The 12,794-nt window shown below is 32.0% G+C and overlaps 1 protein-coding gene across 1 annotated transcript; it reads right to left on the bottom strand.

Moving 5' to 3' along the window:
- Nucleotides 1-7,590: 7,590 nt before the first annotated feature.
- LOC131078460 (L-type lectin-domain containing receptor kinase IX.1-like) lies at nt 7,591-10,591 on the bottom strand. Its single transcript, XM_059211438.1, has 3 exons — nt 10,478-10,591; nt 8,672-9,783; nt 7,591-8,497 (listed from the first exon to the last, which is right to left on the bottom strand). The coding sequence occupies exons 1-3, from the start codon at nt 10,589-10,591 to the stop codon at nt 7,591-7,593; spliced, it is 2,133 nt and encodes a 710-aa protein (XP_059067421.1).
- Nucleotides 10,592-12,794: the final 2,203 nt, after the last annotated feature.

The raw sequence follows: 12,794 nt of genomic DNA on the forward strand, positions 1-12,794 counted from the left end.
CCAAATATAGGATTAGTAGACATAGAACTCTTGTTCTTAAAAAATACTACCAAAAAATTGTAGGAATAGGGCACTAAGTACTCGTGTCCATGATTTTTCTCTATAAATTGTTGTGATTATCTTTATATCAATAAGCCAAATATTCTTATACCTCCAAACAATTGTGAAATTCTAGGTCTACACTTGCACAAGCACAAAGAGAGATTAAAAAATGTTGTGGCTCTATGGGAGATTCCATTATCCAAGCCCCCATTTTCATATTCCTAGCTCCACAAATATTTGAATTGGATTTGAAATAAAGTGTTTTTTCTAAACCTTAAGTATGCCAAAGATTATGGCAAGAAAAAATATCCATAAGCATAATTAAAACCCTACTCAAGAGTGTTCAAGTGGAGCCTTAGATGAATTAATCAAAATGTGGAAGACAAACCAATTGAATAGTATGTAAACATGTAAATAATAGGAAATGAATGATAAATATTAGTTCTGGAGATTAAAAATAATAAATATGAGAACAACATAAGATCATAACAAAACTTTGAGGTATTTAGATGTTGATCATCAATCAATAATCTCTATCATCATCCAACATTCCTTGAATATTCAATAATCTTTACATTAATGGCAAATGAGAAATGTTGAAAAAATGATGTTGCAAAATATACTTTAGATTTGTAGACCTATATGATTAATTTTACAGAGCATGACTATCATAAAGATTGTATATCTAAATGAGAAAATCCACCATACTTATATGATTCACAAGGTTTATTTTTTATAATAAAAAATTGACATAAAATGATCATAAATAAAAGTTGTGAGAGTATATTTTGTAATGTCAAGGCTGACACTCAAAATATTTTAAAATTTGAAAGATCTTGTCAGGACACATGTGTTGGGCACCAAAGTTCCACAAAATAGGTTCCCCAAAAGAGAGATGCAATAATCTAGGGTTGTGATGTTAGATAAAATCCTAATTTTTATTTTTTATGACAAATAAATGTGGAATAATATAATTAATATTTAAAATGAAATAGGACGCATCTCCTTGAGTTGGGGATAAATTAAAGGCTAAAATGGTCTTAAAATTGTTTAGGGGGGTGGAAACTAAAGGAAGTTTTAAGAAGAGTGTGAAATTGCGATCACAAATAAGGAGTACAATTTATGAAACTACACATATTTAAGAGTCTATGAATATTTTCCCATGTTTCTATTTCATAGAGGCTTCCTATCTATTTTTAGGTTTCTTCATTCTTTGATGAAGATGATTCTTTATTATGAAATTATTCTTACATCTATCCACTCAACATTTTATAGAATATTACAATGCACTTAATTTTTATAATAATTTATGCGTTGAGATATATGCAAAATAAAAAGAAAAGATCCTAAAAATAAAAGAAAAAAGTTAAATAACTATAAGCACTGTAACATGTTCATGTATAATAAAATAATTTGGTTTATATATTTTCATAATCATTTTGAGATATGTTAGGAGCTTCTAGAACATTATAATTCATAGTATTATTTTTAAAAATTTGATGACAACCCTACCAAGTAAAAGATTAGGTAAATACACTCAAATGTTGCTTTGGTGGTCAAAGACAAACTTTAACATATGAGTTTTATTCAACCTCTTGACTATTGCCCTTTGATAATGAACATAGTATCCATGACAAAACTTACGGTTGTGTACATATTTATATTGACTTGGTCTGCATCACCTAAGAATGAGTTACTACAACGTAAAAATATGTTTGATCGTAGATTCAACAACTAGCATGAAATGTTAATCTAAGGATGATTTACTACCATGTAAAAATAGATTTTATTGTAGAGTTAGCCACTAGAATGAAATGTTAATCTTCATTACATTAGTAATGTTGGCCATGTAAGTTTTTTTTTTTGGTTATAACTAGATTTTATTAAATTATTTATACTTTAATGTGAAATGAAGTGAATTTTTTTATCATCCATTATATTTTGAAAGCAAAGATATTAAAAAAAATACGGATAATATAAAATTAAATGTAAAGAAGAAAAGAAAAATATAAAATAGAAAGAATAGTGTGTTTATGAGAGACTTTTAGCATTTGTTAGTTAAATATAAATTATTTATATTTAGAAAAATATGTATATTTTTTTAGAACACAAAGAATAGTGTGTTTATGAGAGAATTTTAGCATTTGTTAGTTAAATATAATTATTTATATTTAGAAAAATGTGTTTATATATTTTGAAAACACATTTTAGAGAAAAATATATTATTATATGTAAAATTAAATTTAAAAATTATAATAATTCTTGAGAATAAACTATAATTAACAAATAAAAATTATATTAATTAAAAATTAATGTTTACAAAATATTATAAAATATTAATAAAATTATTGTAAAATTAAAATTAAAATAGAACCTATAATTGTTTGATCATAATAGAAATCATAAATTATATGTATATATATAATATAACTAGCAATTGCACCTTAGTGTGCAATGGGTGCACTGAAGAGGCTTGGAAGGTCAATTAGGGAAAAATTTGGTCTAATTTTAGCATACATTTGTGAAGTACATGAGGCCAATTCATAAGTCATTAAGAAAAAAAAAATTGGTCACATTAAGCAAGGAAGGGCCCCCAACCCATTACAAATCTAAACAAAAAACCATCTAAAACAAAAACATCAACAAACAATATTTGAGATCAAGCCCTCACAACACCATGGACCAAACAAAGACAAAAACTACAATAGATAACCAATGAAAGGTTGTAACAAGTACATAATAGAAATAAAATATCCAAGACAACCTAAATATAAAAAATGCACAACAAACTAACCCAAGCAGAGCTAAGCACATGAAAAACCATTTTACATTCATATTTCATCCAAAAAACAACCATCCAAGAAGACCTAACTTCTAGAGACATAGACCATGAAACCTCTTTAGTAGCACTACCAATAGAGGTGGTGAAAGAATAGTAGGAACCACCACTAGCAAGAGTAGCATAAGAAGCCTCCAATCATGAGGAAGTAGTAGGAGAAATAGAGGAGTCGATAGTAGGAGTAGAAATAATATCCACCCTTTTTTATCAACAACTAGATCTGGATAAGGACTATCTATTAGGGAAAAACAACCTACAAATATTGCTTCAAACACCACCTATATAAAGCTAGAAGCAACAAGAAACAAAAAATAGTAGTATCCACACCTGAAATCTTAAAACTCCATTGTTTCCAAGGCACCATCGACCTCTACAAGATTAGCACCAAAAAAAGAGTGGGGAAAGGCAACAGTAGCCCCATCAAAGGAGCCTATCTATGATAAGAGAGAAGTAGCAAGTAGATTCCCACTAGTAATAGAATACCATCTATCATCCATATTTATTCACTTAGGAAGAGAAACCTTTGCCTCATCGATCGAAGAGTGGGTAGAAACACCACAAACTCACCATAGTACAAGGTAGGGAAAAGTAGAGACATAACCTAGGAAGAAATGCCAAATGCAGTCCTCCCCATGAAGAAACGGGCCATAGACATGGAGAATAAAGTAGGAATATAAAATAGTGGGTAGAGCCCCCACAAAACCCTACCCACCACCACTTGTAATTTAATAGGGATCTACCCCATCAAATGACCCTATAGTCCCTTCCGAAAACGTAAAACACCAAGAAGGGCCAAAAATAGCAAGAACCCCTTAGCCTAAACAAAGCAGAAATGAAGTGAGGAGAAATTGGGTGTCATAGGTTTCACCTTACACTTGTAGCAAACTACCAATCTCCTCCACCTAGCTAGAAATAGCTAACCTCGAAGGCTTTTTGCTAACAAACAAGATAACCCTAAGTAGGGTTGTAGGAAACAACTCCCAAGGAAGAGCCACAATCTATGCACAAGTTGTAGCCAGAAACACCACTAAAGACATGCAAAAAAGAACCACAAAGTCCAACAAGGAACCAATAAAACAAGACCTTGTAATGAAGGATAAAACACTACAAACAACAAAAACCTTTGAAATGACAACCTTTCTAGTAAAAATTCATACTACATCAAGTTCAAAAGAAACCAAAACAACAAAAAGAGGAGGCCCTTAAAAAGGCCCAAGCTTTAGATACCTGCCAAGGGCTCCATCCCCTTTGTCATTAATAAAAATGTTTTACTTGGTAAATAAATGTTTTAATGCGGAATTGACAAGTTTATATCAACTATGCATCCACTTATAGGGATCCAAACACGAGTGAGCTAAAGTCTCTGAATCGGGAAGACAATCAAGCTCCATTACTAGTAGGCTCATATTATGTTGCAAGGAGAAAAAGATAAGAAGGAAGATATAAGAGATAAACATATAAAGAGGCAAACAAGGAGATATAGAAAGATAAAGGTAGAGGTGGAAATGAAGATAGAATGAGAGAGGGAGAGAGGGAGAGATAAAGATAGAGAGATATATGGAGATAGAAATGGAGAGATATAAAGAGAGGGGAATGTAAAGAGAGATATAGAGATAAAGATAGATGTGAAGAGAAAGGGAGAGAGAGAGAGAGAGAGAGAGAGAGAGAGAGAGAGAGAGAGAGAGAGAGAGAGGATAATATAGAGAGACGTATAGATTGGATGAAATAAAGAGATAAAGGTAAAAAAATGCATGCATAGAAAGAGATAAAGAGATAAATATAGATATATAGTAGGAGAGATGAAGGGAGCGTAGTAAATACTAGATATAGATGGAGATATAGAGAGATAGGGAGATAGAGGATATGGATAGAAAGAGATAAAGAAAGGAGTGTGTTATGATCCTAATATCATATATATTACTAAGTATGTATTGTATATTCCTAAGCATAATAAGGTTGATCACTTGTGTCATGGCTAATCCTAACATAAATATTAGTTAATACTCGAATCCCTATTAGTTAACATGAAGTGGCATGTCCTTACATAACTAATCTTATAAATAAATGTGGAGATGTTTCTCCCAAAGCCTCAAATCATCTATAATTTGAATTTATATAGTATTACCTAATTATTGCAAGTCACCCCATCAAAATGGTCTGCTATATTTCTGATTTTTATATTTATTTCCAAGAAATATCATAATAGAATGAGAGGGAGATAGAGAGAGTAAGAGAGATGAGCTGAATAATAGAGAAAGGTAGAGATAATGAAATATAGATAGAGATGGGGAGGGGAGATAGGGAAAGAGATAGAGAGGCCAGAGTAAAAGAGAAAGGTGGCAAATAATAGTAATAAAGAGAGGTATAGAGAGAGGGAGAGAGAGAGGGAGAGGGGAAACATAAAGATAAATATAAGGACATGGAAACAAGATTTGTGTCTATGTGTGTGTGTGTGTGTGAAAGTGAGAAAGAGGGAGAAAAAAGGATAGAAAAAGAGAGAGATGGGGATAAAAAGGAGATATATATATAATTTGGGAAAGATAGAGGGTGTGTGTGTGTGTGTGTTTGTGTTTGTGTTTGTGTGTGTGTGTGTGTGTGTGTGTGTGTGTGTGAGAGAGAGAGAGAGAGAGATATGGAAGGAGAGAAGAATAGGTAGAGGGATAAAAAGAGATAGAAAGAGAGAGATGATGAGAAAGGGGAAGATGCATACATATAAAGATAAATATGTAGGAATTAATTTATATAGAGAGGTGGAGAGTGATATATATGGGCAAAAGCATGAAGTTGTGTTGCACTTGGGGCTAACTAGGGGGTAGTACGGTTGGACTACCACCCCACCATGTTGCATCTCATGTTGTTGGCATGGTGCCTAAATGGCGCCAAGAGTTCAGCCAAACTTAGTTCAGTTAGACTATTGGCTATATTATCCTCTTTATGTGAGCACTTGACCTTAGAATTTTTCAACAAAAATTAAAATAGTTTGACCGAACTCAATCTGGCTGGATTGATTTCAGCCCGACTCACCTATGTGGCATGTGGTGTGGCAACCAAATCACCTATTTTGTTTATTTTTCTGAAACTTTTCACTTTTGCTCAATTTTTCTTCAGGTGGAATATTTATTTACAAAAATTTTAAAAATACCCTTTTGTAGAGCTCAAAGTCAAGGATCTAGACATATAACTTTTTTAGTATTTTGATTAATTTTTATATTTTTTTAATAATTAAACATTGTGAGTAGGTTTTTAAAGTATAAAAAGAAGCTGATTAGAAATTTCAAAAAAAACTTAAATAATATTAACAAAAAATTAAAATATATTTTTCACTAAATGAGAGAATCTTCTCCAAAAGGGTATAATTTTTTTTATATATAATCATAAATTTAGTAGACAAACGATGATATTGAATGAAAACTACCAAATTTAGCTATGTTGGACTTTAAAATTTTATTACGAGAAAAATATACATTAAAATTAATTTTTTAACACTTTAGATATATGTCCTATATTTGAAAAAAAAAAAAGGTTTGTATTCATTTTTCTTGGTCACATCGACTAGAACCCCTGATTTTCAACATTTTTCAACAATAAAAAATATGTCTTTGAATCTATAAAACAAATGTCAATTTTTAAATAAATATATGTAAAAAATAACAAACATAAATTTCATTAATTTTATTAATTTTTCTATATTTGATCAGTTTACATCATTTTGAAATTCAATTTACCTTTATAAAAGTGTGACACGACATTGTCCTTATATATATATACTGTGTGTGTGTGTGTGTGTGTGTGTGTGAGAGAGAGAGAGAGAGAGAGAGAGAGAGAGGGGTGTGGACAAGATGATTGAGGCAAGTAATGCAGGGAGAGAGAGGAGGGGAGAGAGTTGGATATAGAGATAGGTAAGGAGGAAAAGAGAGATATTATATCTTCCTCTCTCTTTGTCTCTATGTTTTAAAATGGATGTGAATGGGTGCAAGGCATAGAGTCTAAGAAGAATTTGGATTTCATTTGGACACTCTAGATTTGTATTATTTTTTTATTTTCATAAGTAAAAAATATACTCATTTTTATTTGTTCAATTTTATTTAATGCTTTAAAATTAGATTCTATTATTTTTTCTTATTATTTTAAATTTGTACTCCTCAAAGATTCCATTACCTCCAAAACAATAATTCTAATATTTTATTTGATGATTAAAACTTAAAATAATATAATATTATATTTATCTGAAATAAAATTATTAAATTTAATTATATTGAATTATATAATTAAGTTTATATTAAAAAAATATTTAATATATATATCATGTAATAAAATTAAATATATAATAATAAATATAATCATAATATAAATTAATTTTTAAATCACATTTAATCATTTGCAATACATTATATTTATTAAATTATATTGCAATCATTATATTGTTTTTTTAAATATGATTATAATAAACAATAGTAAAAATAAAGATTTTAATAATTATGATTTTTTCTTAAATAATATTACTTTATTTATCTCCAAAGAGCACTGAAGATACTCTTGTTTATGCATATTCCAGCTGCTTTTCAATTGTTTCAGTTTTGTTTAGTTGAAAACCAAGATTGCATTCCACGAACTATATATCACAGGTATGGCTAAAAAAGACTAAATCACTTACTCTATATATATACAGCGCGCAAAGATGTGAAAAACTTCAACCTCATTTTCATAGATCAATGAGGCTCTCCAGGTATTCTGCACGGGAGCATAGGCACTTCAGCTTCAAACTTTAAGGCTTCCAGAACTAGCTGCATTCTTGGTCTCTGTCTATAATCATGGATAGAGCACCACAATCCAACCAGCATCAGCCTTTCAATTTGCACACCATCTCTTTCCTTATCAAGCAATTTATCAGCTGCATCAAGTATCTGTCCCATTTCATGCATACTCCAAACCCAGTTGACCAAACTCATATTACAAAACGTAAGATCTGTGTCCAACGCGGGCCTTCCACAGGCAATTTCCAGAGCCACGGCACCAAAGCTGAAGACATCCGATTCCGAGCTAGCCCTCAATTTTTGAAAGCACTCTGGCGCAACATACCCCGGGGTGCCACCAGATTTTGTGTAGCGGGAGGTATTATCGTGCTCCATCAGGCGAGCCAAACCATAGTCTCCAAGCCGTGCCACAAAGTTGCAGTCTAACATTATATTGCTAGATTTGATGTCTCTATGCAGAACGTGGGGGCTAGATTCAACGTGGAGATGGTGAAGTGCCGAAGCTAAGTCGCAGACTATGCTGAATCTCTCGTTCCAACGCAGAGTCCAATCCTGAGCTTCTCCTGTAAACAAATATTTGTCCAGACTGCCATTGGACATATACTCGTAAACCAGAAGAAGTTCGCCTTCTCTGTCGTGACACCATCCCAAAAGGGGAACCAAATTAGGATGGGACAAGCTGTCAATTAGTGCAATTTCTGATTCGTATTGTCTAAGCCCTTCCTGAGAGTTCTGATAAATTCTTTTCACCGCCACTATTTCTCCATCCTCTAGACTTCCTTTGTAAACCCTTCCGAATCCTCCCTGTCCAAGTATTAAATCTTGGCTAAAGCCAGCAGTCGCTCTACTTAGTTCTTCATAACTTTGTTAACAATCATCGATGGTACATGGAATTAGTTTAATCACTGAAACCAAATTTTTTGACATGTCGAGAACAGAAAGCAAAACAAAGCCATATATGCAAATGAATATACTCCTCAAAGTATTTAAATCCTATTTTAAAAGCAATATTGAAGATGAATATTTGCAAGAATACCTGTACACCCGAGGGCTTCTATTGGGATTTGTCTCCTCGTCAACTCTTTCTAAGACTTCATGACTCTTCAGATCGCTGGGATCTGGCATGTGTAAGTCTCTATCTGATGTTACTCTTTTCTTATAGTTAAGCCTGTAGACTGCAACGCCTATGATAAGTATAACCGCGACCACAGCCATGAACACGACCACCAGAGAGATGATTATAATGGGAAGTCTCTCTTTATCATGACTCCAACTAGTTTGGCTTGAGAAATTCCATGAGATAAGATTGTGCATCTGGTTGGAAAGCCCCGTTGAAGCATAGAAGCCAATTGTGACCTTTTCAGGAAGAAAATCTGAGAGATTTAGAGGGTAGGTAAACGTTGGATATTGTGGACGAGGATAACTAAAGTTTGACCTGTTATGAGCCATAAACACCTTGAGCCCCTTATGTTGCCCATCATAATCTATCCACACTTCCCGAGTTCCTCCACTGTTAAGCCTGTGAGACAAAGAAACAGTCTTCACAGAAATGATACTATTGATATCTATCCCCACATGATTATCATCCGGATCACTGGCATTCACTCCATAGTATTCATCTATTATCGCGTTCTTGAAAGTATCAAATTCAATAGCAAATTTTTGGGTTGATGATTTACCGTTGGTTGTACTATTTAACAGTCCAAGCCACATACCTTCTCCGTTTTGTGGTGGTTGGGATCCCAAAGGAGCCATGAAGAATGTAAGGCCATCAGCATAATAGTCCATTTTGGTTGGGGTTCCACGGTATATTTTGAACTGGAAGTAGGACTGAAAGCTTGCAAGGGCCCCAGAAGATTTGCTCCATATTTCAACTGGTCTTCTGTAAACCGCCCAACCCATGCTCCAGTTGAAATCGTCGTGAAGCGTACTCTTTGTCAGTTCAATTCCTTGCCCAAACTCAGATCGATGAGCGTGTTCCAGTAATTGGATATCGTCATCAGAGGGAGGGAAATTGAAATGAACGTTTTGGGCTTCTGTAATTAAAATAAGAGTCCATTGAATTGTCAGAAAGATCCAAATGATCTTTGCTACCGAAGACATACTGTCAGATGCTTTAACAGAATCAGCTTCATACAGAATTTTTATCTAGGGATTGTTTCTCACAATTCATTCAATTTATACATACGATAGCAATAATATTTGATTTATTTCTATAAAAAATAGTAAAAATTAATGTTTATAAGTTTTAGTCCATGATGGTATGATTTGAACTTTTAGATTTGAAGTTTTAAATCTTTTGTAGTTTAACTATAACTTTCTAATATAATTTAAATTGTATAAAAGCAAGTGGTAGTTAAATCAACTAAAATAACTTTTCTTCTTGAGTCATATTTTTAGATTAAAATGATCTTTTTCAATTTATATTAAAATATTAATCATACATCTATATTAGGCACCTATCTCTCTTCATTTAATTGACATTTTGTATTATATTCTTGTATTTATAATTTCAAAAAAAAGCTTTTTAATATGGTCAACTACGGGAACAAATATGTTTAGAAGAGCAATTCTAATCATACAACAAACAATAGAGTGAGGACTATATAAATTAATTTATTTTTGGGTTATCTATGTCATAGATCAAATTATACAGTTAATGATCGTCTTCACCATCGACTACGGCAAAGATTATGTTTGACTTGCATTGTTTAGCGTTGATCGTACATTTCTCTTGGACATTAATGTTTGGCAAGCAAATATCTATCAACTCTGCCAAGTTGTCACGACAAAGAACCTGTCAATAAAAATGAGTTGTGCAATTATTCTATGTTATCCTTACGCAAGCCTTCTTCGACAGCAAATGCGGGGAAACAGTTAAGTAATAAAATATAGATCGATGAAGACTTGACCCAGAACAATCCATTTGAATAAGAAAAAGGAATAGCAGCGTCATGTTCGTGGAACTGTAACCACGAAGTTTCTTGAATCCATCTTTACCTGTGAAAGCAGTTATATGCCTTTGTTTTAAGTCCTCCTTGTAGGATAATTAACATTCTTAGTTAAATGGTACTTTTTTTACAAATTGGTTTTTTTTTTGGGTTGTTGATAGATGATTTGTAGATTATTAGTTGCTGACAAAGGCAGGATACTTATGCATTCATTGAATTCATTTTTTAATTAATTTAATATTACAGAATTACAAATTTTGATTGAAACTTCTAATATTTTTATTTTATTTTTATTTTATATAGTTATATAAATATCATTTATCTTGATTTTTATTGATCTATATCCTGAACAGTAAGTATAAAATTCAATTTTTTTCTTTCTTTATATTAGATATTTCAATTTATTTAATACATTACATTAAATGTATGTCAGAAGCTATATACAATAGTGATAAAGTTAAACCAAGTCATAAATTAGGTTGATTAAGCGTGTCCATCAAAGCATAATATAATACTAGCAATTGCACCTTGGTGTGCAATGTATACGTCGAATAGCAAAATACTGGAAAAAATCTGAAAGAGGGTAATTAGGAGAATAGTTGCTTTATGAAATGGGTAGATTGAAATCAAGTAATTGGAGTGAAGGAATAAAATACTGAAATCTTAGATTTTGTATCATATACAAAGCTAAGAATCTCATTATTTACTAATTTTGTTTTGAAAAAATATTTACAAAATGGAGAATTTAATTAGAAACATTTTGGAATTGAACATCTAGTCTACATTTGAAAATTAGTTGGAACCTATAAAGAAAATGCACTTTAAATGTTGAAAGAGGATTTGCAAAAAAAACATTTGCATAACTTCTTCATTTATAGGTTTAGCTCGAATTTTATTACAATCCCTGTAATAGGATACATAGTTCCACAGTTGATATCATACTCTATAGAAGAATAGTGGGCAAAATAGGATTTGTGAATTTGAATTTGTATAAGCTGAATGAGTTTAATAATCTACCATATATAGATGAAAAGCATAACCATTGTTTTGAACATGTTTCACAGTTTTAGAAAACACCGAAAATTTGTCAAATAGAGTAGTGTAATTGAATCATAGTATATAGAAGAATATTGTGCAAAACAAAAATTGTCAAATTAAATTTGTATAACTTTCAAGTGAGTTTAATAATTTACCAATCAGAGATCAAAATTAGAAGCATTTTTTTGAACATGTCTTGGACATTTACAAAACACCTAAAATTTGTCAACTAGAGTAGTTTAATTAGAGCAATGTGGTAAGATTGAATGGTATGTATAATATAAGTATTGAACTAAGAATAGAAGGAACAAACCTCATATGCTTGGATGGTTAGTAGATTGTGCATCTTATAATGTTTTCAATCGTGCCTCCTCTTCTTTGCATCAAGTGACATGTAGACTTTGTTGCATTTGTGCATACCTTTTGAATGTGAAGGTAGGGTGAATGCGAAGACTTGTAAGATCATGAACTCTTGAAATAGCTGTGAATGTCAACCCTTGGTGGTCAATGTTGCCAATGTCAATTGTTGCTCTTTGAAGTGTGAGTCCTTGTGATTTGTGTATTGTTAAGGCCCATGCCATTTTTAGTGGTATTTGTCATCGAAGACCATGACTTATTGGTGCTATAGGTATATTTGTTGGGTCATTGTGATCCCAAGTTGGGCCTGTGTAATTTTGGAATTGAACAACAAATAAGGGCAGTTGAGGTGGGTTTTCACCATCATTGTATACAATTTCTTTGACTTGTCTAAGTGCACCATTGACAATTCATATTTCCACCCATAGATTTGTAGACTACATAACCTCTTGGCCAATACATAGCAAGATCTTAGATTGTAGTTGTTCATCATCTGGATTTGATCATGTCAATCCCTTCATTTGTTCTGCAGTGGATAGTGTAATAGGCTTTGCTAAAGACAACAACATGTGTTTATGGAATGACACCATTTTATTTGTTGCAAAAAAATGTTTGGATGGTAAGAAAATAGATTGTTCTGCAGAGGTGAGTGATGAATGTGACCATGACATTAGAAGTTGCCAATCTCCAATTGTAGGTGTTGCATTTCGTAAATTTGAGAGGAGTTCATGAAAAGCAATTTGTGCAGGTTTCTCTCCAATTTAACGAAATATTTTATCCAATGTTATAATTGTTGTGAAGCTATGCCATAGT

Source organism: Cryptomeria japonica, chromosome 9 (genome assembly GCF_030272615.1).
Source record: "Cryptomeria japonica chromosome 9, Sugi_1.0, whole genome shotgun sequence".
NCBI lineage: Eukaryota > Viridiplantae > Streptophyta > Pinopsida > Cupressales > Cupressaceae > Cryptomeria > Cryptomeria japonica.

Excerpts from the sequence above, each read along its gene's own strand:
- LOC131078460 (XM_059211438.1), bottom strand. The coding sequence starts at position 10,591 with ATGACGCTGCTATTCCTTTTTCTTATTCAAATGGATTGTTCTGGGTCA. Across the intron at positions 9,784-10,477 it reads TGCTGTCGAAGAAGGCTTGC|ATAAAAATTCTGTATGAAGC; the intron begins GTAAGGATAACA and ends AACAATCCCTAG. Across the intron at positions 8,498-8,671 it reads AGAAGCCCTCGGGTGTACAG|TTATGAAGAACTAAGTAGAG; the intron begins GTATTCTTGCAA and ends TTGTTAACAAAG.